Raw genomic sequence first — 27500 nt, 5'->3', positions numbered from 1 at the left:
TCCCTGGTCACACGAACAAGACAGTGCCTGCCCTGATGACGAGGCACCCGAGCGCCGAGTAAAGGTGACTAAGGCCGTGTAGTTAATGGACTTAGCCTATTCGCAATCAATCTTGTGATCAAGTTACCTTACAGTCGCTGACTTCACAAAACACTTCAGTAATGCACGAACTAGAAGGACATAGAAAAACCATATATGTTCGCGTGTAAAGGTGGTTAACCATATACTCCCTACGAGACATGTTTCTTACGCACCTACAGTGCAGTATAAGTATCCTGGTGATCGTGTGGAGTGAAGGAAGAGATGAGTGTACTAACTAATTAGATTTTGAACCTTAAGGATAACTCCTTATGTAGTAGTAGATAGCAATGTACGTAGGTCGACGATGCCGTCGTCAAAATGGAATATAAGGCGAAGTAGCGAACGATTCTCTTAGACCTAACTAGACTCCAAGAGTGGAATGTTACAAGTTCCTGGAAGGTGCTCCCACTCGACAGCACCATGAAGCTCCTAGTCGTTCTCTGCCTCGTCTTGGTCGTAAGTAATACTTAGAAGATTTTTCCTAAGTGCCTTGTGTGTCTCGATTTAAAATGTTGTTTCAGTATACTGTGTTCCCCATATATTTTGTCATTTTCCATGTGTTGATATAATGCTGAATCTTGAAGAGTGATTTTAATATCTTTTGTGGCACTTCGCATGTAGTGCTAATATTTTAATGTTACATTTGATTATTCTTTTATGTGATTAGGTTATGTGTGTCCTTACATGTTAATGTGTTATATGTTACTGAATGACCTGAGTTGGTCGATAAAAGCTTGCTAACGTAAAGTGAAAAGTGACGTCAAGATTTATCGAAAGGTCATTATATGTTTTAATATGTGGTGGAATTCTGGTCTTTCGTTGCTTGCGAGTATCGTGGAATGTGTTAACTACTGGTTAATAAATAGTGTTAACGTTTCTGAACTGCGTTTGTGGCTTACTCCACTGTGAGAACCCCGGCCTTCACTCTCGGTGACCTGGATTTAAACCTTGTAGTATTTGTTATATAAAGAATTAGTGCAGTTCCTGCGTAACCTCTGCCTTCCCTTACAGGTAAGGAGGAGGGTTACGACAGTAGTAGTAATAGTAGTAGTAGTAGTAGTAGTAGTAGTAGTAGTAGTAGTAGTAGTAGTAGTAGTAGTAGTAGTAGTAGTAGTAGTAGTGGTAGTAGTAGCAGCAGCAGCAGCAGTACTAGCAGTAAACTCTGAGGGCTGGTGATCAAAAACATTAACATTTTCATAATATGTTGTTAAATAGCGCTCTCTGTGTGTGTGTGTTGTGTGTGTGTGTGTATCTCTCTCTCTCTCTCTCTCTCTCTCTCTCTCTCTCTCTCTCTCTCTCTCTCTCTCTCTCTCTCTCTCTCTCTCTCTCTTTCTCTCTCTGGTAAACTATAAAACTCCTTTCATTTTTTGACCAATTATCTTCACAGAAGTATCCAGACACTTCCATAAATAAAGAAGCCAATTCCTATTATTAATTCATTTTCCTGCTTATTTTATTTATTTATTCATTTTATTTATTTTTGGTGGAAGCGGAGATTCACAAGGCCTTAATAAGTACGTACTTACACACACACACACACACACACACACACACACACACACACACACACACACACACACACACACAGACGCGTGCGCGCGACCCACACATTTAAACCTTAATCAGATTGTGTTACAACCTACACGCCTTGAAGCCTGTTCGGCGGTGCCACTTTCTTCGATGGCTCGTCTGTCATCGGAGGGTTCGGTGCCCGTTGGCTCTGTTGACCAAGCGCCCCCTCCCCCCCTTCGGCGCAATATAACCACGATGTTGCGGGGCTTTTTATTTTTTCTTAATCAATCAATCAAATTACACGCCGCCATCATGTTCACTATCTGCTTCTGCCGCCACCAACAAGAAAATGTATAATCTACTCAATGCCTGGTAAGGAGTTCATTTTTGCTCTCCAGGTTTTACAGTGCCCGTGAATTCTCTGCTACGGGTGACGTCAACAAAATATCAGTACGACATGTTCATCACATGTAGCACGGACGATTCTGCTCATTCTGCTCATCGCATCACTAACATCGTCACCCTCCATTTATTATTGATTTTTGCCACCCTCGACAGCTGACAACAGTTGCCAAGTGGTGTTTGTGTCACTATAGGTATCGAGCAACTCCTTGTCTAACGTAAATTATCCACTATTGCTTCACTGTCTCCAGCTGGAACGGTGACGGACCTCCTGCGCCGCACAAAACTGCCAATCACAGCGCAAAGTCCAGAGCTGGCAGGGCCTTGTCACAGCGGATACGAAACGTCACTTAAACGATGGTCTCGCGAGGTCCTCAAAGTCAAGGTCATGCGAAGAGCGACGTGCTATGTACTGGGGATGGCTCACTACTTCTTGCCTTGTGGCTCGCAGTGGCCACTCAAAGAAGAACTTGGAACTTCATTTGTCTTGCTGCTCAAATGGTCTGGAGAGCCCAGACAGGTAATGACATCGATTTCCGTGAGGTAAAGTATTGTTTGTTCATGTGAACTCAGTTACCTATCTTTTATTGACCAGTTTCAGTGTATTCTTATTGCTAATTGGAACTTTTTTTTTATACATCATCAAATGTATATAGTGACGATTAAAATTCCAGCGTTCCGAATGAAAAAAAAAAAAAAATCAAGGAATTCGAGAAATTTCCTGTTCACGTTACGGGCCGCAAACCTGCTTACTCCAGCCAACACTGCCTCCACCCTGCAACAGGGATGGATACCGTGTTCTTGGCTAATTTAATTATATTAGTTTTATAGATGGAGGCAGGCTCACGACACGCGTCAGCCTCGTCTCGGACGAGGTGGTGGTGAGGCCAGGCAGGCAGGGGGACGGGCATCACATGGCTGCTCCCTGAATCAATGGCAGTGTTGCCAGACGCCACCGATGGACCCAGCAACCCACGTGTACCAAAATATCACACACACACACACACACACACACACACACCATAGGAGTACAACGACCAAGTCAGATTCTGCAGTGGTTGATTATTAACCGTTTGTTCCTTCTTACATACCAAGAGATAAATTTAAAAATGTTTCCGAGGTCATGATCGACCTCTTACTACCATAGGGAAAGGACGAAACGTGACTCCAACACATCATGAGTGACATATGTATCATTTACCGTGAAATATGGCTAGGGGCTACGTCCTGGTACACAACAGTCCCACAGACTGGAGGTTCCCCATGGCTATATGACATGTCCCCATAATGACAGATTGAATAATTGATAATCTTCATATTATGTTTAAAAAGTCATTACGCAGAATAATGATAGACTGAGACCGCAAGGGCAAGCTTTCTATATATGTACAATTCCCTGCCATGTCTATGTGCAGTGGAGGGAAAGTAGTACAAGGTCGAAGGAACTCCACTTGAACCATTGAGATCATTATGATGTGACTTAAGAAGTGAACGTTGAGTGTCTTGTCAAGAGTTCAATTTCGGCTGCTTCCTCTCACGGGTTAACCTTTCTTATTGTTTCCGAAGTCGGTAGATAAATGCGTAAATACATTTTTTTTTTTTTTATGTTTATGATTATTGTTATTTCTAAGGGATGAGACTGATCAAGGTCTATAAACACTATCAAGAAATGGGAAAACATACATACATACACACAGTGATCAAAGAAGAATGCTAACATTTATACAACAAACAATCTTGCAAAAGACAAAGACTATTCAGCCCAAGAACCACATAGTCATGGGCACACACTACCAGGATATTCACTACACGCTGTTAGGTCCTCTCCGACCAAACATGATAACACCCGCACGGTGGCTAGCTGGGATGCGGCGGTGAGTCATGGAGCATGAGGTTGATATTTACGGGCGGAGACAATGGATGGGTGGTGGGCGGAGAGGCTGTAGGGAGGTAAATGGGGCGATGGCAAAGTATAGCAAGGGTGGTAGGAAGACTGCAAGGTAGTGCAAAGGCGGTGAGCGAAATCGTGAAAACGGAGTTATTTCCTTTCTTCTCTTGCTCATGTTGGCAGCGACTGTGATCCTAATCCTGGCACGCCGTAGGATCAATGACATCGAATCACGTAAACACAACACCACGGAGCCTCAAGAAGACTTCCCACAACTATTCGTAAGATGGACAGGGCTGCATGTTACACTCAACTAAGGTCCGTATTCTGAAACGCTTTTTTCTCACCTCGACAATTATCAAAAGCTACAGAAATTAACCGTGTTCTCAAGCGGTGTTTCTCCTGTTTATAATGTGGAAATCTTGTTAATCTGTCACTAGAGTCTCTTAAAAACTTGTGTAATTTCAACAGGAGCGTCTTGAAAGTAGTCGGGATGCGGCACTGAAGTGTTGCAGAATACGGTATGAACAGCGGGTGATAGGCAAAGCAGTATACGTATACTATAATCATGTCCTGATAGAGTTCCTAAACATTTCGCAATCTCGACAGGACTATTTTCAAAGCCCACGGATTATTAATCGTTTTTTTTTTTTTCTTTTTTTATTGGTGATGCATAATTAGTGTTGAATTATCACTGCAATCACGAAATCGATCTAGAAAACTATTTACTTCCATTATAATTATAGTTTGCTTAAAGTATTCGAGATGAGACGCTGAAACGTTTAAAAATACTGACTTGTATGTAGTACAATGCTTCCTTTCGGACCCGCATCGATAAATATGCAATAACTGAAAATTACACGAGAGAGAGAGAGAGAGAGAGAGAGAGAGAGAGAGAGAGAGAGAGAGAGAGAGAGAGAGAGAGAGAGAGAGAGAGAGAGAGAGAGAGAGAGAGAGTTGGAGTCTGGACGGGATAAGGGATAAGACTGAGTAGTAGGTGCGGGTGGGAAGTGGCGGGGGTCATGACGATGAGAAGCTTTTTTAGGGAGCCTGGGAAGGGAAGCCACAGATCCACCACAACAGGACACACCCACCGCACCACCCATGCACCGCTCCGACGCCCCTCTCATGTCACCGCCCCGCCTACACTTTTACACGTTACACCACCCTATCTTCACCATCCTCTCCCCCACACCACACTACACAAGCACACCACAATATACCAACAAACATTTTAAACTTCCCCCCCCCCAACAGACAATAACAGTGGTATACTTGCAATTTTTCCTCTTTCATGTTGTAGTTAGTTTTCTATTATACACTACACTACACTAAAACAGCCCAGTAAGCACCAAATTGTTTATTGCTGTTTGGAACCCCTTGCGATATGCAGTACTTATCCCTCAGTAGATGAAACGCACTGAAAACACTTGACGTAACACGTGAGAAGCGAAACTACGTATTTCCCGTCGAGTTGCAAGTTATAAATAATAAGTACTAGCTAACAAGTCTAAATGTACCTCAAAAATAAATCCAGAACCTCAAAACTATATATTCTCTCTCTCTCTCTCTCTCTCTCTCTCTCTCTCTCTCTCTCTCTCTCTCTCTCTCTCTCTCTCTCTGTGTGTGTGTGTGTGTGTGTGTGTGTGTGTGTGTGTGTGTGTGTGTGTGTGTGTGTGTGTGTGTTTCCTGCTAGGTCAGCTTGGGCTCGATACTACGTTCATATGGGTAATCCTGTCGAAATATCACGATTAAAAGGAACAACAACAACAACAACAACAACAAAAACTAATAATAATAATAATATTATTATTATTATTATTATTATTATTATTATTATTATTATTATTATTATTATCATTATCATTATTATCATCATCATCATTATCATTAATGAATAAATAAATAACATAAAAGCAGTATGAAGTTAGGATTTCATGACAGCTACCAACTCCCATTCTTCCAAGACAAGGGGATTCAGACCCTACGCACTGCACTGAACTGTGATCTAAACAAAAAAAAAGCAAAAGTTGCCTTTCAGATCAAAGCGTCATTCATAGGTATTGCATGGTGGCAACCTCTTCCGCGGCCTGGTTACATAAGATCGAACCCAACAGCCATGGCTGGCTGTATGGCTGGCCTCGGCAGACACGGTAGCGTCAAGGCCACCAGCCCACCAGCCACCACAGACAAAAAGCAGGACTCCCCCGAGCTTCCCGACATGCATCCTCTCTCCACTCTAGTGTTTGACAGAAGACTTGGAAGCTGCTCACTCTTACTGATAGTGATAAATTCTTCACTTGAGAGAGAGAGAGAGAGAGAGAGAGAGAGAGAGAGAGAGAGAGAGAGAGAGAATAACAGTGCACCTCCTAAAATTCAAATTTCAAAAGGTACCCGACACTGCATAATTCTAACTGTAACATTTCTGCGTTATTTATTGATCTATTCTTTTTAAGACCACATTCCTGAATCAGAGACACACGCCATGGACAGTAGTAGACAAGTAACGGACCAGCAATGGAGGAGCATTCCCTGTTCTTAAACTCATACAGTAAACGAGGTATAAAACCACCACTGGGCACCTAACCCGCGCGGCTCCTCCCACTCACCACCCTCACATGAAACATGACACACTAGACCAATTAGGTGTTGCTTATTTCCCGTTGCCAGGCTGAGAACCCGGTACACTGGTTATTCTAATGGTGATGAATGACACCCATAGTCCAATACGATACAGACGTAAACCCATCCTCAAAAACAATACCTAGTTCCTGTAGATCATTCTCTCTCTCTCTCTCTCTCTCTCTCTCTCTCTCTCTCTCTCTCTCTCTCTCTCTCTCTCTCTCTCTCTCTCATACTGTGGTTAGTATGGAATGGTAGTGTGAGATCAAACAGCCTATTTAGGAATTATGAAAAAAAAGATAAATAATAAATAAAACTGGTACATCCTTCAGTATGGATAAATGGCATACCTTTTTTTTTTTTTTACGAATTTTTACCGTTTGATTTCTTGACTTAACCTGACTTATATATTCGAAACATCAGCATTTTTTTTTTTTATTTATTTATAATTTTTAACGTCATTTCATTCCCCGTGGCACATTTACCCGTGACATTTCTTCCCCGTTTTTTTTTTTTCTAAAAAAAAAAAAAATTACCTATTGTGCAAAGTGCCTGGGGATGCTGCGTTTTACTGCCATCATCTCACAGTTCATCATTACCTCCCTTATTATACGTGGCAAGCCTTCAGCGTAGCCCATATTATTGCTTGACTGTCCTCATTATACGAGTACACACCATACGCACCTCTCAAACAACGCGTTACCACAACTCGGATCCGATATATACGACTTTCATTTTAAGTTCAGATTTGCTTATCCTCTCTCGAGATGCCTTTTCCTGTCTCACTACTGGCAGTCTCATCACACGTTCTAATGATCCCACCACCCTTTCTTTAGTGCTCTTTCCGCCATGTCTCGCTCGCCCATGTGTTCAAACGATCAAACTCACTCTTTTACCCCATTACTAAATCACTTTTATTGATATAGTCGCCCTTTGCTCACATTAAAAATACCATTCAAGGCTACTTGCATGGACAGAAAAATAGAGAACTGGAGGTTATTTTTGTCTTTCCTAGTTTGCAAAATTATCTAAGTGACTAATACAATAATGTATCAAAAATTTCGTACTTGATTATGGCAGAGAGAAAAGAAAAGGAAGATACCTAGTAGCGGATGGACTGATACTTGCACATCACGTTTAACCGCACACCGGTTTTGGCATTACTCTTACTTTCCTCCCCGTGAACTTTCGGCTTCCTACATTATCCCCCAGTGACTCAAGCCATGATCTCGAGTTCAACATACATCCCTTACAACGTAGGGAGCGGAAGTGCGAGGCAGGAGACGGAAGTGAGCGCAGGGCGTCTTCTAGTTCAAGTGGGCGTCACCTGCCACCTTAGTTCGTATTGCTTACGTAAAGCCTCTCGACGAACTGGTCTTGTCCTCCCATCTTTCTTAGAGGTTCTCAGCACCGTGACTAGTCAAGGCTACGACACACTTCTCGTGCAACACGCCGCCTATTAACATGTATGTGTTTCTTTTTGTCTTCTATCCTGCTATTACCTCCTCTCTCTCTCTCTCTCTCTCTCTCTCTCTCTCTCTCTCTCTCTCTCTCTCTCTCTCTCTCTCTCTCTCTCTCTGTGTGTGTGTGTGTGTGTGTGTGTGTGTGTGTGTGTGTGTGTGTGTGTGTGTGTGTGTGTGTGTGTGTGTGTGTGTGTTACTGTGACATTTTCTATTTTTGACAGCTTGCGCGTTTTTTTTTTTTCTTTCTTTTTTTCACAGTTTGTACGTTTCTTCTTTCCCTTGTTTTTCACTTAGTTTTTTTTTTTTTTTTTGCTAGTAGGGTGTTATTTTCTTTCTTTCAATGAAAGCTTACATCTTAGTTTCTTTTTACCTTCTACTTTGTTATCATCGTTTATTTGTGGTACTAACCGTCATATTTTCTTATTTTGGGATATTTCATACGTTTCCTTTTGTTTTCTGCCTAATTTCTTTTCATTGTTACCGTGAATAACATTTTTTTTTTTTTTCGTGACATCCGCATAATGTGGTGATCTCGGTGCTCTTACTCGTCACCACCGTCCAGTGAGTAGAAAGACTACCTCAGCCAAATATGTCCCATTTCGCACTATCTGGTATATTTATCTGTCAATGAGACAACAAACGTGTGTGCCTCAAAGACTGAATAAATAGCCGAGACTCTCCCACAAAGAGGAGAAACTACAGAAGCGCATAATGTTGGTAGATCAGTGGTGTTGGCTGGCACGTAGGTTGTTCATGTCATTACTGTTTTTTTTTTTTTTTCTATCACTGGGAACATCTGGTTGACTGGTTGTACATAAGAAAAAAAAAAAAAAGGCTAAGAGATCTTACATGGGTAGTCAAAACCATTGCCGAACCAGCTGTCTGCTTGAGAGATGAGTAGACTACTATATGACGGACGCAACTACAACCACAGCCCTTTTAGTCTGTCCATTTAATTAATGCAAGAGCCAGCCAACATCTTCCCTTTTCATCCCAATCACTGATAAATTCTTAACTTTGCCTGTTTTTCTTTTTTTTTTTCCTCCGTCAGAGCATGCAAATATTCATCACACTCGTAATGCTGTACTCACTGTTTGCTGGGTGAAGGGCTGATCCTGGAGCGGAAGAGTATCCCTGCACCCTGAGGGCACCGGTGATTGCTGCATTGTGACCTCAGGGTGAAAGGCGATGGCCGCTCTGCCCGCCTCAGTGCCAAGCTATCTGCTTCTTCGCTGAAGTTACTCTCCAATGAGGTGTTTTGCTCGTCTGAACTTGAGGTATCCATGGCGACACCTTGTCTCATGAACACTACCACATCAGGAGGAAGGCTTCAAGGACTGGTGGGCTTTCTTATTGCATTTATAGTTTAACACGCCTAAATCACCCACTTTTGTTTTCAATAATGTTACTGTAAAAAATGACTTCCAATCAATAATTATCCACACCCAGATGTCACACTTCTCTGGCATTTCGTGAAAGTTGACTCGGACAAAGGTTCATATGTTGTCATACCGGGGTAAATTGGTTCAACACTCGGCAGAAAACTTAGTGACGGGGAAAGGCATCCAACTGGGCCATGATAGCCTCTACTGTGAGGTTCAAACACATTAAATATTATGTGTTGCAATTTGAAATTAAATCCTTCATAATACTATACTGAAATTTTAAAAGCCAGTAGCAGAATGGTGTGTAACGTGCCTGCTTTCATCGAAGGCTCCTTATATTACTTAATCATGCTATCATCATTAAGATCTACCACAAGTAGCCAAACAAACATGATAGCTATCGGTACTTTTTGTGTGTGAGTAGAGATTTAGATCTTGTTGACACGCCTGTTAGCAAAACTTAGCAACACCCTAAACGAAATTTTACAGCCGTATGATCCTAGTGAGCGTACTGAGACACCACAGTATTATTATTCACACAATTATAAAACTATAAACTTTGAATACTATATGACCTTACTATAAATTCATATCTCATCATTGGCAGAAAGAAAACCTAAGTATTCCGACTATAATTAATAAATCTATGTGAAACATTTACCCATCTGTTCTCATGTCTGCTCCTGTCCCATTCCCTCTTTGCCTGTTTTTTTTTTTTTTTTTTTTTTTTGTCACAGGTTAAGCTGACCAATCACTATATATATATATATATATATATATATATATATATATATATATATATATATATATATATATATATATATATATATATATATATATATTCACTTACAAGTACTATGTGCACACATACCACAGAGTCATACACGACTTCATTTAAAAAATAGCAACGTGGTCTGCCCGCAATCTTTAATCTACTTTCCTTCAATTTCCTTTCTGTTACTTCTGTCCAAACTCTTCAATATTCCCAATCTTTCTACAAGCAAAAAAAAAAAAAAAAAGTACTATGTATCTCTGCCCATCACTTTACCAAAGGCATCATACTTATATTCAAGATTCAGGAATAGAAAATTATAGATAATGATTTACAGCAAAATATATAGTGTATGTATATATATATATATATATATATATATATATATATATATATATATATATATATATATATATATATATATATATATGTGTGTGTGTGTGTGTGTGTGTGTGTGTGTGTGTGTGTGTGTGTGTTTGGAAAGAAAGGGCTATTACGTAGCCCTCAATATTCTTCAAAGTTTCGCGAAGTATGTATACTCATATATACTCAACTATTGACATTACCCGCTACAACCACTACAACTCTGATAATAATAATAATAATAATATCTAACAACACATGTAGCTGGCGGATGTCAGCGGGCAGTTTTTTCCTCACACCACACGCGGGACTGAGGGAGGCATCACTGGGCAGGAAGCAGCAATCACTCAGGGAGCAACTGATGCCACCACCAGCCAGTCAATAGGTAGTCCATACCACACCTCCTCACCACTTCTCAATACAGAAACTACACTGTAAACTTCACGTATACACTATTAATGCGAGTGATCTCAACTACGTCACAAACTTCAGGGGATTTTCAAACACGATGACAGCGGATGTCACTCGGAGGGGATGTGTTCCAACAACGCTGTCACTTATTTGTTCACATGAACGCGCACAAAAGAGAATGGGCACATCATCCTGTGCACCACCTTCTCCCTCAACCCAGCACAGCTCAGCCTTCCCGCCCGCGCCATACTTCAATAATCACCACGCTCAAGAGTAGTGTATGTTCATAGAGTGGTACAACACTGCTGTAAACCATAAATTACAACTAGACTTCTCACATACCATCAAAATAAGAAGTCCAAGTTTAAACATGTAAAAATCAAAGCGTTCTTTCACACCAAATAGGCACTAGGGAACAACGAAACTTCTACGTCCGCCAACGCCCACTGCCGGGCCGTGAATGACTGTTCGCTGTTGTGGCTGCGTGGCCTGTGGGCAACCACTCGAGTGGAGTGGGATGGCTAGCTGGACCTTGCCTGTCCAAACTGGCAACATTGCTATCCCTCTCACGACATTCAAGGAATGATGTCTTGTGAATTACACACGTTATGACTGTAGTGTAGTGTGAAGCAACTAGTAATGGGACTTCAGAGATGCTGCTGAAATTAATGAAACGACAAATTACATCTCTGCAGCCATGTGTGTCTGCTGGGTACTATGTTTATGAAGTCAAAATGATAAGAGAGAGAGAGAGAGAGAGAGAGAGAGAGAGAGAGAGAGAGATGTACCCATGTGGGCTTCATGGTAACTACATCAATCGATCGACCTCTGTGGCTCCTGGCTGTTTATGCTCTCTCTCTCTCTCTCTCTCTCTCTCTCAACAACAGAACTTTCGTAAAATAAACGTAAGAGAGTTTTGAAATAATATAAAGAGATCTGGCATAAATGAAGAAATGTTGAAGATAATTCCTTCATTCAAAAGAACAATGTTCATAGTGTCACAGTAGCTAGAAAAGTCTTATGAGAGAGAGAGAGAGAGAGAGAGAGAGAGGGGGGGAGGTTTAGTCAGAGAAGAGACTTAGTAGACTCTGATCAGCTATAGATGACATTAGTGGAAAGAAGACAATATGATCATAGCATATAAATGTTCTGAAAGCAAAGAAAAACTATGGTATTAATGAGTACATAACTTAGACATGATAGCAATCATCAAGGCAGCAAAAAAATCTGAATAAAGATGTGATAAGAAATTCTGCTTTCCAGACATAGCAAAAGATTAGTGGAATGAATATGTATTAACAGAAATCATGTTTGCCAAATTACATCCTTGACTTAAAAGAAAGACTACAGAATAGTACATACCAAAAAGCTGAATGCAAGAAGTCCGACTCTAGTAACAATGATACACTTCCTAGTGAATGCTTCCATCAATAACTGCAAATATTTATCACTACCATGTAATTTAGTACTACACTACAGTACTAAGGAAGTGGTAGGATAGTCAAGGTTCATTTGGAGGCTCTCATGGTGATGTATGTCTTCATGATGTCCCTTCTTTGACACAAATCCTTAGGTTACCTGAATACTTTTGAGGCATGTTGTAAACAATTGCATAGTACTTGAGATAAATTCACAGGCACCTTAGTCAAAGCAAGCCTAACTATAGTGTGAGGTGTCAGCAGGTGTGTGTCTCTGGCTTTGTCTCTGGGATAACTGGAATATCTCAGCCCAACTAGCCATTAAGCATCAGTTGTTGCTCATATAACCATAGCATAAATCTATCACTTGAACCTTCTTTAGTCACAATCATTCCAGTATGTTTATCTTCTATCCCCTTGGAAAACAGTTGGCTGTTGCCCAATGGAACCTTGTCACAGCCAATTCATTGGGAACATCTTGGTATTGACTGATTAAGTGACTAATTGCATTAACTTGTATTGAGAGCTGGAAGTTAGGGTATAAAGGTGCTTGTAAGACCTTGAGCTACAATTTAAATAACAATATTTGCCTAAGCTTCAGAATTTTTCTTATGATATTCAGAAATAAACTAGTGTGCAAAGATGTGCCACCGGACTACCAAATTTTGATGTAATATCAAAGGAAGAATTCTTCATAAAAAAGCACCATAAAAAATACAAGTACCCGTCCTTGCTATTTGCATGAAATGAAAGACAGATACTATATATATAACTGACTAGTATTTTCCTCTCTTCCAAACACTCTGTGACTTATATGCAGTCATTATATACTTACCTTCTTGAAGGTTTTACTTGCTTTCACTTAAAATTCCTGTCCTGCAGATATTATGATTCTTATCCAACCCAATTTTTTCACCCATGTATTTTGATGTACCTTTTGTCATTATAAACAAATTCACTCTCTGAATATCAAAAGGATTATAAAATAGGTATCAGCTCATATTCTATATATATTTCTGATTGGAAGAATTTTGTATAAAAATATGTACACATCTACAGACATAATTAACAAATGTTCATGAAAAAAAAAGGAAATACAATAAATACTCTAAATGTGATGACAAAAACTTTTTTCCAGAGCACTTTTTAGCAGATGTCATAATGACAATAATAATAATAATAATAATAATAATAATAATAATAATAATAATAATAATAATAATAATAATAATAATAATGGTATTTTCTCATACAGTGAACACACTGAATTTAAAGTGAGGTAGCTTTATCACTCAACAACAATCAAGTAGGCTATATTTTATCTTGCAGGGAATATCTGATCCTTGAGGTATTGCATTTTGTCTTCCTGTGTGGCATGGGCCATGGAGTACCAGATGAAGTGAGGCACCTCCACCACTGTGTAGCCCATCAGCTCCAGATGGCGGCACTCCACCTGGTGTCGGCCCAACAGCTGGCGGCTGTTGGTGCAGTAGTGATTCTCCCTTCGTAAGATTACAGCCACCCTGACAAAGCACACTTTTGTTAGACTATTATCATATCTTGTAGTTTGGGGTATAAATGTTAAACAACTTGTTACTAACACAACAAAAAGGCAATAATATGTATACTACATGAGACAAAATGAGTGGAAGGGACCAGACTCACAAGTAATTGTGATATATACCCTGTAATTTAGCACAGAGTGCAGCAGTGATTTATCAATAACTTCAAGTACAGGCATCCCTTCCATATTATTCATGTGCTTTTCCACATCACAGAGTCATCAAAACCTGAAACTCCATCCACATTGTGCACCTTCCCTCCAGATTACACACCTAAGCTGAGCCAATGCACAAACACATGTACTGTATGCACACACATGCCTCATATATGCACTGGCCCAGCATATAGCCCTATTTTATCCTCAAAAGAGAACTCTTTTCACTGGCTGAAAGATTTTAGACAAAAGCTCTTTTCTCATCAACCATCATCACTGTTGAGGTAATGTCAATTCACCTTATGATGGGATTGCATCATATGCTAAGCCCTGCCTGCTACTCTCCATCCTGCAAGTGTGGGATTGGTAGTTTGGGAAACTGTATACCTATGTAAGAGTCCATTTGATTTGTAAATGAGATGGGTAGGCAGCTTTTAGTGAACAAAATCTCTCTCTCTCTCTCTCTCTCTCTCTCTCTCTCTCTCTCTCTCTCTCTCTCTCTCTCTCTCTCTCTCTCTCTCTCTCTCTCTCTCTCTCTCTCTCTCTCTATGTAATTTTGAATCAAGGTAAATAATGTACATAATTCATTCAGTACTGTCATTCAATATCCTCTTACAAGACAGTACAGTGGAACCTTGGTTTTTTAACTTAATTCATTCCTGAATGCCATTCAAAATCCAAAATATTAAAAAACTGAAACTATTTTCCCCATAGGGATCAATGTGAAATAGATTAATCAGTTCTCAGGCACCCATTCACCTGAACCCATCAACTTGAAAACCAAACAATATTCTTTAGTTAAATACCTCATTATCTTCATGATCAAATAAGCCAGAAACTATATCGAGGTATTCTTTTCATAAAAAAAAAAAATAGTACCTATATAACATAACAAACTCCCACTTCTATGTGTTAGAGATCAGGGAGTTTGGCCATGTTAGCAACATTAATGTTATCTTGAGGTAAAGCTGTGCTGCCTGCACACAATTTTTGTTTACATGGAAAGGGACAGAATATTCATTCAGAGATGATCCTCAGACTTGATTGTTAAGTCCATTTTCTTAATCTCTGGTCCTGGCTGATGTGTGAAGGTAGAATAAGGCAAAAATAAGTATTCTGCTGCTACTGTTCCACCAAATTCTGTGTTTTGATGCCAGCCAGGTGTAAGAGGTCATTCTAGAATAATTATTAATATATGTTTTTAATAACTATTTTACATACAAGTAAAGCTGGACAAAGAAATGTCATAAATAAATGCATTCATAATAGATATTCATCAGTTCAAACAAAACATGACTTGTAGTGAGGGTTGGCATAAAAAAAAAAAAAATTACTTATCAAAATTTAGTTCTATATCTTATTGATAAATAAGGTCTATATATGTACATATATATAAAAAATGTAAAAGTAGTCAAGCCTGACCCATTCATTTCCTATACAGTACAAGTTAACACAGGTTTTGTTAAACCTGACCAACCTATATCATATCAGCATGACCTAAACAAGTGTCTGTTCTTTATCAATAGAAAGTGTCAAAATCTTTTAAGATCTAACTTCACTCGTGACTTCTGTCACCCAGCCCAAAACATCCTTTATTTTAACCTGATGGTGCCACTGCCATCTCATCTATTTCTAAAGCTGAACTCTTTGGTCAAACTCTACCTAGGATGATACAGGGTTTGTTTCTCCCCCTCCTCCACCCTCTGGCTACTTAATGCTACCCATTAAAATCCTTTGCAGTGATGTTTTCCATGCCTTCGCTGGTATAAACACTCGGAAAGCTTACGGACCTGGTGGGGTCCCTCCTACTGTTCCCTGAAACTGTACCTCCATGCTCGCACTATGCCTAGTCAAACTCTTTCAACTCTAACAATCAACATCTACCTTTCCTTTTTGCTGGAAGTTTGCTTATGTTCATCCTGTTCCTAAAAAGGGTGACCGTTCTAATCCCTTAAACTATCATCCTATTGGTTTAATTTCCTACTTATCTAAAGTTCTGAATCTATCCTCAACAGGAAGATTCTTAAACATCTATTGCTTCACAAACTTCTATGTGATTGCCAGTATGGATTCCATTGAGACCACTCTATTGGTGATCTTCTGGTGTTACTTACTAAGTCTTGGTCATCCTCTTTTAGGAATTTTGGTGAAAATTTTGCTGTTGGTTTAGGCATATCAAAAGCTTTTAATGAAGTCTGGCACAAAGCTTTGATTTCCAAACTGCCCAGCTTCTATCCTTCTCTCTGTAACTTCATTTAAAGTTTCCTTTCTGACTGTTCTATTGCTGCTGTGGTAGACGGTCACTGTTCTTCTAAATCTATTAACAATGTTCAGGGTTCTGTCCTGTCACCCACTCTCTTCCTATTATTCATTAATGATCTTCTAAACCAAACTTCTTGTCCTATCCTCTCCTACGCTGATGATACCACCCTGCACTTTTCCAAATTTTTTTTGTAGACATCCAACCCTTCAGGAAGTAAACAGTTCTCACAGGGAAGCCAAAGAATACCTAACTTCTGATCTCTCTAAAATTCCTTATTTGGGCTGAGCAAACTTGTATTGTTCAAACAAAGTATTGTTCAATGCCTCAAAAACTCAATTCCTCCATCTATCAACTCGACACAACCTTCCAGATAACTATCCCCTCTCCTTTGTTGACATTCAACTGTCCCCCTCTTCTACACTGAACATCCTCTGTCTGTCCTTTACTTATAATCTAATTTGGAAACTTCACATCTCATCTCTAGCTGAAACAGTTCCTATGAAGTTAGGGGTTCTGAGTTGTCTCTGCCAGTTTTTATCATTCCCCAAGCTGCTAACTCTGTACATGGGCCTTATCTGTCCATGTATGGAGTATGCTTCACATGTATGGGGGAGTTTCACTCATATGTATGGGGGAGTTTCACTCATACCACTCTTTTAGGCACAGTCGAATTCAAAGCATTTCATCTTAACTCCTCTCCTCTAAGTAACTGAGTCTTCAGCCTCTCTCTCATTGCCGCAATGTTGCATCTCTTGCTATCTTCTACCACTATTTTCATGCTGACTTTTCTTCTGAACTTGGTAACTGTATGCCTCCCCTCCTCCCATGGTATCACTGCACAACACTTTCTTCTTTCTCTCACCCCTATTCTGTCCACTTCTCAAATGCAAGAGTTAACCAGTATTCTCAATCATTCATTCCTTTCTCTGGCAAACTCTGGAACTCCCTTCCTGCTTTTTTATTTCCTCCTTCCTATGACTTGAACTCTTTCAAGAGAGAGGTTTCAAGACACTTATCCTTTAATTTTTGAAGACCGTTTTTTATTCTGTTCGGGGACTGGCACCTCAGTGGGTCTTTTCTTTATTATATTCTTATTGCTCTTGGCCACATGATAAAAAAAAAAACTTCAAACCTTTAATTTCACTCTAGATTACTTTTTAATTGTTTATGTAAACTGATTTACATATAAATATGAAGAATAAACAAAAAATAAATAAAACCCAAAAAAACAATAACCCAAAAAGTTTTTTTTTTTTCCCAGGTTTTTTTCCAACCCTGCTTGTTGTACACCACAAAAAAATTTTTTTCTGGTACAAAACCATCTCATACCAAAAATGGATAATTTCATGGGTGAACCAAGGATTGGGTTAATTACTAAATTTTAAAAAAGTAGAGAAACTCAAGAGGTAGAAATAGGATACAGATTCCAAAGATATCCTAATTAATATTTTGTTTTCTTAGTGATACAGTGCAGATTTAATATAATCTGATAATATAAAGTATCATGCTAACCTTCTATGTCCATGTTTGTTTTCTACAGCAATCTTCTTCTGACTCTTAGAATTTCTTGGGGTAGAGGGAGCATATTCTTTTACTGGCACTGGATTACTGCTTCCATCCAACACAAACTCAAAATCTAAAGAAAAAAAATAATTAAATAAATACTAATAATAAATAGATAAAATAAATTTTAAAATATGGCATTAGAATGTCTATGCATCTTTCATCATACTGAAGCAATCTAATAAAATATATATTTTCTGCTATCATTAATATTCCTGTTGGTGAAATGTGGAGTGTGCAACAATGGGAGGCACAAGAAAACTCATGATTACTCCAAAAGAAAGTGATAAAGATTATACAGTAGCTAATTATAACAAGATCAACCAAGAGCAGTAAGTATTACACCTAGGTATACTGCCAACAACACATACAATATATTTAGTGAAAGTGTACTTAAACTACCTATTTTCATGTGTCATCTTGTTTACCCCTCAGGATGTGGCTTATACAATTTCTTATTTCTTAGAATATGCACATGCATATTTACATACATCTTCCCACACACACACACACACACACACACACACACACACACACACACACACACACACACACACACAGAAAGATATGATTGTTAGCTCTTCACTTCTGACAAGTAGCAAGATCACAACTTTTCAGCTTACATTTCATACCTTTTTACTGTTATGCAAACAGAAGTTACAGCATGAAAGGAGATAAGCTACACAATAGTTTCTGGCTGTGTAGCCGCCGTATACGCACAACTTACACAACGGCTAGAGATACATTTTGGTGTGACATTTTATGTTTTCTGGCGTGACATTTTATGTTTTCTTTGTTAGTGTTATTTATTTGTAGTGACTAGTTGTTATACATGAGTAGTGTCATGAGTAGTGTATGGAGTGTAGGGCGCGCCCACGCGCCAGCACAGCAGAGTGAGAGGGGAACGCAGGGCCGAGGGAGGGGACGCGTTGCATTTGCTCTCTCAGCTCTTTCTCTCATTGACGGGTCGGTTGTTGTGGCGTGGGCGCTGATAACACACCTGCAGCATAATGAACATCATATGCTGTAGGGGCCCAGCAGCATCTCGGGGCCCACTCCAAAGCCACTTCACGACAGTCACACCTACAAGTTAGACGTGTCTCGGGAGGCGCGGAGAGTAAATCCCGGTAAATCCCCAAGTGTAATCCCTTGCATACAACTAAGAGGATGCCTGTTCCCCACATTGTAGAGGACGCCTGTTCCCCACATTGTGTATGTATTCATCATAGTATTAGGATACTTATGTAACAGGATTTGATGATGTGTGTCAATATAATTAACGTGACTACTTATAATGATTAGATACTTAAACGGTGAGGATTTAGAGATATGTGTTATAAGTCCACTTAACGTAACATAATGACATACATCAGATCACGCAAACGAGAGGGCGACTTGCTGTGTTTGTGCTGGTGGTATTCATCCGTAGAACTGACTGAACCCGCTAAAGTGTAGGTAACTCTGTACTGATTTATATTGTACGGAATTAACGATGTGAAGTGTCACGACAATGATGTACTGCAATACCTGTGTTTCCTATGATATACTACTTTTTGTTACTCTCAGTATTGGTGATAATATGTTAATTCGCAGGTTTAACCGCTTCTGAATACAAAGAGCGAGTACTGCACAGCTTGTTTCAGTCCCCTCCAGTACAATACATTAATAAGCGTCGTATGGCGCTTACAGGCTGATACTACAATTAATCAACATCAAGATAAGTCATATAATAGTTTCTGGTTGATACTACAGATAATTAGCAACAAGAAGGCAAAAATAATAAGTTTCTGGTCTACACAAATACAGTTTTGATTCTGGAATGTGCTCCTTTGTGGACAACAGACTACACAGAGGGGTTGCACTGATGTCATGCTGATTCACTCTTAACAAGCATTGCCAAGCCAATGCTGTCAGCCATTTTGAGAGGAAAAAGTGAACATAAAACAAAACATATTTATTCTGTGGTTTGAGGTAGTCAGAGAGATGGATGCCCTTTCTTCATCTCTTGTTCTAAGTGACTATGCTAAAACTATAGATGTTGAAGCCAAGAATATATATACAGTGGAACCTTGGTTCTAGGACTTAATTTGTTCCTGAATGGCATTTGAAATCCGAAATGTCTGAAAACTGAAACTATTTTTCCCTATAGGAATCAATGTAAAATGGATTAATCTGTTCCCAGACACCAGTCTATCCTATCTTAGTGGCTTATGACAGACACTCCCACAGTCAAAATGGCCACTCCACAACATCTCCAGCTCACAAATGATTTATCTAGAAAGAATGTATTGAATTAACTTAGTAACACAGAACTCATCAAAAGATATTGTTTAGCTCATGCAGGTATTCTCTTTGTCACTGACCTAGTGAGGGAAGCCTTACAGAGTGACACAGAAAGGAGCAACCCACTTACTGCCAGAAAAATTCAGTTGTGCAGTAGTGATGGCTACAGGTGGTTCAGGATAACTTCTGAGTGCTGAAAATTGTTTGCTTACATTATGGCTTTTCAACAGGATCACATTTACTTTATTTCAAAGACTGAATTACTGTTTTACACTCTGTGTCTCTCCCCAAATATATAAAAACAAAGTAAATATTTATAGGAACAATAAAATGGCAGCTTTTGCTACATCTTTTCACATTTGAAATCAAGTAACTTTGTTCTAGAACTGAACTATGGTACTGCAACCAAAGTAATAATGAGTTCAAAATTTTGTTTGAAAACTGATTTGTTTGAAAAGGAAGGCATTCAGTAACCAAGCTTCCACTGTATTGCTAAAATCAGTGCTTTTGGTGGCTCTGATTCTTACTTAATAGGGTAAGAGTATCAGGAAAATGCTCCCTTCACAGTAATTTCCTTGTATATTATCTCTTCCCTTTACTTCTGTCATAATCAATTCCATCCACTTCATTCATCTTCAATCCTTTCTTTCTTCCCCACTCACTCATCATGTTTTACCATCTTGATATGACCAAAGTAATTAACCTGATGGAACAAAAGATGCAAATAAATGAGTTAACACACAGGCAATGCATACTACTTTATCCAAAGTTGTGAGCCCAGTAGTGGCATTTTGAAGATGGCTAATAGGTATTACTGACTGCAACATGGAATATTTTTGCCATGCAACACTTATTGCCCTTTCTACATGAATATGCACTGCAGCTAGGTTCCTGGTTGTTTCTGTTTCAATCATAATGAGCTGCTTTTTTAGCTCTGGTGAAAGCTGGAACAATTACTTCAGCACCAAAATAAGTCACTTATGTGAAATCCCCCTATCTCCCAGTATTACTACATCTTCAGGGAGAATTTTGGTAACTATACCAAAATGTTCAGTAGAACTGTATTTGTAAATGACCCTACCTCTCCAACCTTTTGTTATGTATGATAGTGGATACTGCAATAAGATATTTCATGGTATTGTGAGATTTGTAGTGAGAATATGTATTATCTCTAGTTCCCAAATCAGTTGACTTTCAGTATTTATCTCAAAGCAATCAATATACATTGGAAATGAATTTTAATGACCATGGAAATGTTATTTCTGGTGTGTTCTCTGTTAGACCAATAAATTAATGATAGTATCAAATGAGAGGAACATTCATGAATAACATGATTAAAAGTGCAAGAGACTGATGAGCTGTTCACATTAAATCAGCAGCCCAAGTCCTTGACATTTGGATTAAGTCTGATTCTCATGAGGATTATGTGGAAATCTCCACTTGTATCACACACAATTGGGGTATTTGCTATGAACTGAGTTCCCAGTGATTGCCGGCTCTTTTAATGTAGAAGTCTGCTAATGCTCTCACAGTTCTCTGGAGATGCACATTCTAAAACCACCTCTTGTGATCAACCTTGATGTACTGTATTCAGATGCTACAAAACATTGATCCTAAGTGTTTATGCTAACAGTATCCATGAGATCTGGTGATGCAAACTCTACAAACAGTTATTATAAGCTAAATACTTGTAACTAAGTTCTCAGTGTTTTCATATTCATTTCTAGTCTCCTGCTACATATTTAGTTTGAAACATTTTCCACTGGTTTCTACAAGGACTGTTTTATCTGGCAAATTCCAAAAGAGTTGAGCAAGTATTATTTGTACCGACAAGATATTGTAATGGCTGAAACTGTGTGGAGACAAAAGGCCCACCCAATACCAGACACGCACTTCTTCAAAACACCCAACTAACCTGAGGAGGGAGACATGAGTTTGTAGTGCTGTCGTAAAACCACAGTCAATACATATGCTATGACTGATTGAGTTTGTAGTGCTGTCATAAAACCACAGTCTATACATCTGCTGTGACTGATTCCACTAACATATCAGGAAAGAAGAATCAAGGTGTGAAAGGATGGGTTGTATTTCCAAAGAAGAAAGTGGCAACTCAGGAAAGACAATGGGAGACATGATGTCAACAGACAATCTTCACCAGTGTCCTGCTAAGATTTGGCATCAAAACATGGTTGTTTCTTTCATATGAACCAGGATTTATATATGGGTATGTTAAGTGCATAACTTGAATGGACAGAGTAAGGTCACATAAGGAGGAAAAAAATAGTATTTGTCCCAAGATGATACATCTCAGACCCTGAGAAAATGTGCAGTGTTTAGCTGGTTTTGTTATATTTCTTGCTCTCTGCTTGATGATGGTGGCTAAAATGTTCCTAATACTTTGTTAGTTTGCTAAATTGCTGAAATCTAATAAAACAAGATACCCCTTCAAATAATCACTAATTAAATTAAAAATATGCATTAAAACATGAAATGTTGATAACCCAGTATAAAACTTTACTTTCACATAATTTCCAAATTGACTGGGAAGCAATAAAATGACGCACCACTCTTCCCTTGTTTGTTCTTGCACCCAAAGTGACCCAATTACCTAATAGCTATGAACAATGCTTAGAAAAGTTGCTGGCAATCAGCTAATATACTCAGTTACAGTAAATATAAACCTCTCAAAATGGCTGACCTTCGCACTTGATCGTCTTGATCTTGGTCTTGGTCTTGGTGATTACACCACGTGCAATCCCTCTATAATGAGCAATATTCCATAAATCTTTAAGAGGCATATAAAAATAGAAGGAAAGAAAAAATGTAATACAAAGAATATACCGAGACCCAGAAAAAGGAAGGAGGACTAGCATGAGTCAAGTGAAATATAAGGGAAGGGGTGCTGAGGAAATTAATGGGTCAACTGTGTAGGTAGCTTGGGAAATGGAAAGGGGGATGGCAAGGGAATAGGATAGGAAGTGCTACATGAGAGAGAGAGAGAGAGAGAGAGAGAGAGAGAGAGAGAGAGAGAGAGAGAGAGAGAGAGAGAGAGAGAGAGAGAGAGAGAGAGAGAGAGAGAGAGAGAGAGAGAGAGAGAGAGAGAGAGAGAGAGAGAGAGAGAGAGAGAGAGAGAGAGAGAGAGAGAGAGAGAGAGAGAGAGAGAGAGAGAGAGAGAGAGAGAGAGAGAGAGAGAGAGAGAGAGAGAGAGAGAGAGAGAGAGAGAGAGAGAGAGAGAGAGAGAGAGGGAGGGAGGGAGGGAGGGAGGGAGGGAGGGAGGGAGGGAGGGAGGGAGAGAGAGAGAGAGAGAGAGAGAGAGAGAGAGAGAGAGAGAGAGAGAGAGAGAGAGAGAGAGAGAGAGAGAGAGAGAGAGAGAGAGAGAGAGAGAGAGAGAGAGAGAGAGAGAGAGAGAGAGAGATATTACATGATAATACATGTAACAATACTGCATTTCATTCACCACTTTCCTCTGTCACAACTCAGAAACTCAATTCAATCATTATGCCCCTAATAGGGAAGGCAAGTGGAATTAATTTGCATGAAAAAGACTGAAGTTTCATTCAACACATTACTCACTCTTACCCAAAAGATAATAATATGGAGTGTGAACATTAGCACGCACTACTTCTGGTCCTCCAACTAGTTGAGCAAGGGCCTGGTGAACCTCACTGTGGAATACTGAAGTTGGCACAGGAACTGAAAAAATACAGTAAATAAATAAAATAATAATAATCAATTAATTAATTAAGAATAAAAAAAATAACAATAACAAATATATAAATAAAAATAAAACAAACAAGAGTATATGTACAATTAAGTTTTGTACTGTTTCCTAATCGCTGTCATGTACATGTCCTTAAAACACATGCCATAACACTCTCCTTTAACCAGACACACTTGTATGTACATTAATGTTCTAAACTTAAAATATGAAAAAAATACTTATTATGGAATTAATAAAGATGGATCTATTATGGTAAGGTGCTGTCAGGCCCTGATGTGGAGAGTGGATATGCTTACACAACTGATCTATGTCACTCAGTGAAACTTTGTTCATTTTTCCACTGGAAGCTAATATGTATTTTAATTTAGTCTTGAAAGAGTGTGTGTGTGTGTGTGTGTGTGTGTGTGTGTGTGTGTGTGTGTGTGTGTGTGTGTGTGTGTGTGTGTGTGTGTGTGTGTGTGTGTGTGTGTGTGTGTGTGTGTGTGTGTGTGTGTATGTGTGTGTGTGTTTCATCATACACATCAGTGTGTTTGTCTCTGATATTCCCTTTGCAGGACCATCAGCTTGAAATATAGTCAAAGTGATGTATGAACAGTAAATATGAGTCAAATACAAAACATTCCAGCCAAAATGAGAGAGAGAGAGAGAGAGAGAGAGAGAGAGAGAGAGAGAGAGAGAGAGAGAGAGAGAGAGAGAGAGAGAGAGAGAGAGAGAGAGAGAGAGAGAGAGAGAGAGAGAGAGAGAGAGAGAGAGAGAGAGAGAGAGAGAGAGTTCAAAAGCAAGGCCAACTTTAAGGTCAGGATGATGAAATGAATACACCCCAGGAAAGAATACACTACTGAAAAATTAAAGAAATAATGTAAGGGGAAACAAGGAATATGTACATGGAAAGGCAGAGTTGGCAGGAGAATGAGACATCAGAGATACTGATGAACACAAGTATAAAATACTTCACTGAATGTAAGTCATTACCATCATTAGTAGCAGCAACTATTATGAGTCCACCACAGGAAAAAAACACTCCCTCAACTTTCTCCACTCACTTCTATTTACTATACAGATGCAGAGGTTATGCTTAGATGGGGCTGAGCCAATACTATGCTTCCCTAACTTGAATATGATTTGGTCTGATTTCTCTCAGTGAATCTCTTTAGTTAGGCTTATTGAAATATCCAAATAATTTTTACCATAACAAGGTAGCATTGCACTGAAGAAGTAGGGTATATAATATATACACTCTGTGAAATTCCATTGCCTGAGTCCCTAAAGATAAAAATAGTTCATGTCTAGTTTATTTCTATAAAATAAATAAATTAATTAATTAATTAATTAATAAAAAAAAAAAAAAAAAAAAAAAAAAAAAAAAAAATATATATATATATATATATATATATATATATATATATATATATATATATATATATATATATATATATATATAATATAAAAGTATAAAATACTTATATATATATATATATATATATATATATATATATATATATATATATATATATATATATATATATATATATATATATATATATACGTATAAAATACGTATATATATATATATATATATATATATATATATATATATATATATATATATATATATATATATATATATATATATATATATATAATCAGGTAATAAAAAAACTCACCTGTCTCCAAAAAATCTTCACAATACTTTTCATGAAACCATGGAATATTTTCTTCAGGATGATCAAGACACACAGCCCGGTTCAGCTCCATGAGCATATGACGCACTCGCAGTGGATAGGTGGCCTGGAGGGAGGAGGCAGTGAAACTGAACCATGTCTGTATTGTTAAGACTCAAATTTTGTACAGACCCTTTCCTTGGGAGCAAACACAAGTTGTGAATGCTCTCAAGTCCAGGCTTCACAATGGCAACTCCTGTAAAATAAAAATAAAAAAAAAAGTCTCACCACTGCTGTCACTACACATTTATTTACAATACCTAACACCTACATGTACAAAACTCTTTTCACTTTCTTATTTGAAAACTAGTTTTTCATTCTTTACCTGTAACATCACACCCTTTCTCACAGCTCACAATGATGATGATGATGATGATGATGACTCACATATGTGTGTGTGTGTGTGTGTGTGTGTGTTGTGTGTGTGTGTGTGTGTGTGTGTGTGTGTGTGTGTGTGTGTGTGTGTGTGTGTGTGTGTGTGTGTGTGTGTGTGTGTGTGTGTGTGTGTGTGTGTGTGTGTGGATGCCTCTGCGTCCAAAATGAGGTGAAGAAATAGTTGGGCAAAGTCCAGATACTGTCATATAGCATTACTTTCACCCTTCCTCTAATGGTTAGAAGTGGAGTGCCTGTGGCAATGGATGTAAGGCTGAAACTTTTATTTAGCAAAACATTATTACATCCAAGCAGACTGCCAACAGTGTTGCTTGGAGCAGTATTTATGACCAAAGAGATTCTCCCATCCTTCCCAGAGAGTTCTGCCAATCAGCATTTGGCTCCAGAGGGGGTACACACTAATTGCCCAGGATGCTCACCACCATGCTGTGTTCTTCATTCTGTGTTGCAAGTAGCCTACATGCATATCCAAAAGGTTCTCCTATTGTTTATTTTTTTTATTTATTTTTTTTAGGGGGGGAAGTGGGGGTTAAATGTATATTACATGGATTATCTGTATTATACAGGTGACTCACAGTTTACACAAGTTTTTGAACATGAATTCAGTTTGACATGACTTAAAATGTATTACATTTAATTGAATTTACACGATGTTTTCACTTTAGTATAATCCAACCCAACTGCAACAAGGCAGCATTGCTCTTTCACACCACACATAATTAAATATTGGGGGAATTTTTTCCCCACTTTTCTTGTTTTTTTTCTACATTTTTAGTGGATTAGATTTTAAGTTTAAAGTTAGGAATAATAAAAAAGAATGAACTGTAGGAATTAATACAATTCACTTACCAAATAAATAGATTTACCGACAAATTGATGCAATTTAATAAGTTAAATCCCCTGATAACCCTTTCCCCTCCCCTTTTTTTAAACAATTTGTTTACTCAACACCTTTAAGTTTCACATATATTGTTTAAAAGGAGATGTATTGTACTGATAACACAATGATGTATAAGGTTGGTGATAGTGATGAGTGTGTTCCTGGTACTTCTGGAGTAAAGAAACACATGTCAAAAAAGTACATTTGTGGTAATGTCCCGGCCAGAAAGTACAGGGAAGTCCTGTTATACGAGCATCCATTTCACAAGAAACCAATAATACGAGATGCATAAATTAGGGACCATTTTCCTTATATGAGCACAAAAATCTGATGATACGAACTTCTGTCCGAGGCGCATAAAATTACAAAGTTTAAAGTCCACGTCTTCCTGCACCCTCCCATCAATACATTCAGGTTGTATGGTGATGTACAATGATTCAGATGCAAAGAAACAAGTTTGTGAGTGCTGGAAAACAACTGTGCATCCCTCCCTTGTCCCCTACCTGCCATGCATTCTCCCCAGTCCTCTTTTAAATTGAACTTTGTGTCTCAGACTCCCATTCTTATGGCCTTACTGCTTGTCATTATACTCATATTCTATCGTCATATTGCTTACCAGTACAGTGCACAGAGCTTTATGTG

The 27500-nt window shown here is 38.6% G+C and overlaps 2 protein-coding genes across 12 annotated transcripts in view; both read right to left on the bottom strand.

Annotated features, from left to right (window-relative positions):
• Positions 1-11398, bottom strand: part of LOC135103434 (uncharacterized) — a 98079-nt gene extending 86681 nt beyond the window's left edge. For 3 of the 4 annotated variants that reach the window (XM_064009645.1, XM_064009663.1, XM_064009672.1), the window contains exons 1-2: positions 11242-11398; positions 9060-9376 (exon numbers count right to left, since the gene is read on the bottom strand). In XM_064009645.1, the coding sequence (XP_063865715.1) occupies positions 9060-9271 (212 nt within the window). In that variant the 5' untranslated portion in view covers positions 9272-9376; positions 11242-11398. Of the gene's footprint in view, positions 1-9059; positions 9377-10975; positions 11112-11241 lie in introns of those variants that run through there. The other variant, XM_064009653.1, reaches the window with a different exon arrangement.
• A 1916-nt stretch (positions 11399-13314) lies between these two features.
• LOC135103451 (FAST kinase domain-containing protein 1, mitochondrial-like) overlaps positions 13315-27500 on the bottom strand; it is a 31445-nt gene continuing 17259 nt past the window's right edge. For 5 of the 8 annotated variants that reach the window (XM_064009779.1, XM_064009769.1, XM_064009760.1 and 2 more), the window contains 4 exons: positions 25529-25652; positions 23723-23836; positions 17810-17933; positions 13315-13840 (listed from right to left, as the gene is read on the bottom strand). In XM_064009779.1, the coding sequence (XP_063865849.1) occupies positions 13636-13840; positions 17810-17933; positions 23723-23836; positions 25529-25652 (567 nt within the window). In that variant the 3' untranslated portion in view covers positions 13315-13635. Of the gene's footprint in view, positions 13841-17803; positions 17934-17985; positions 18861-22841; positions 22904-23722; positions 23837-25528; positions 25782-27500 lie in introns of those variants that run through there. The other 3 variants (XM_064009795.1, XM_064009792.1, XM_064009805.1) reach the window with 3 other exon arrangements.

The sequence above is a fragment of the Scylla paramamosain genome, chromosome 1 (genome assembly GCF_035594125.1).
Source record: "Scylla paramamosain isolate STU-SP2022 chromosome 1, ASM3559412v1, whole genome shotgun sequence".
NCBI lineage: Eukaryota > Metazoa > Arthropoda > Malacostraca > Decapoda > Portunidae > Scylla > Scylla paramamosain.
The sequence above is the reverse complement of the archived record's forward strand: the minus strand, read 5'-3'. Positions and strand labels throughout refer to the sequence as shown.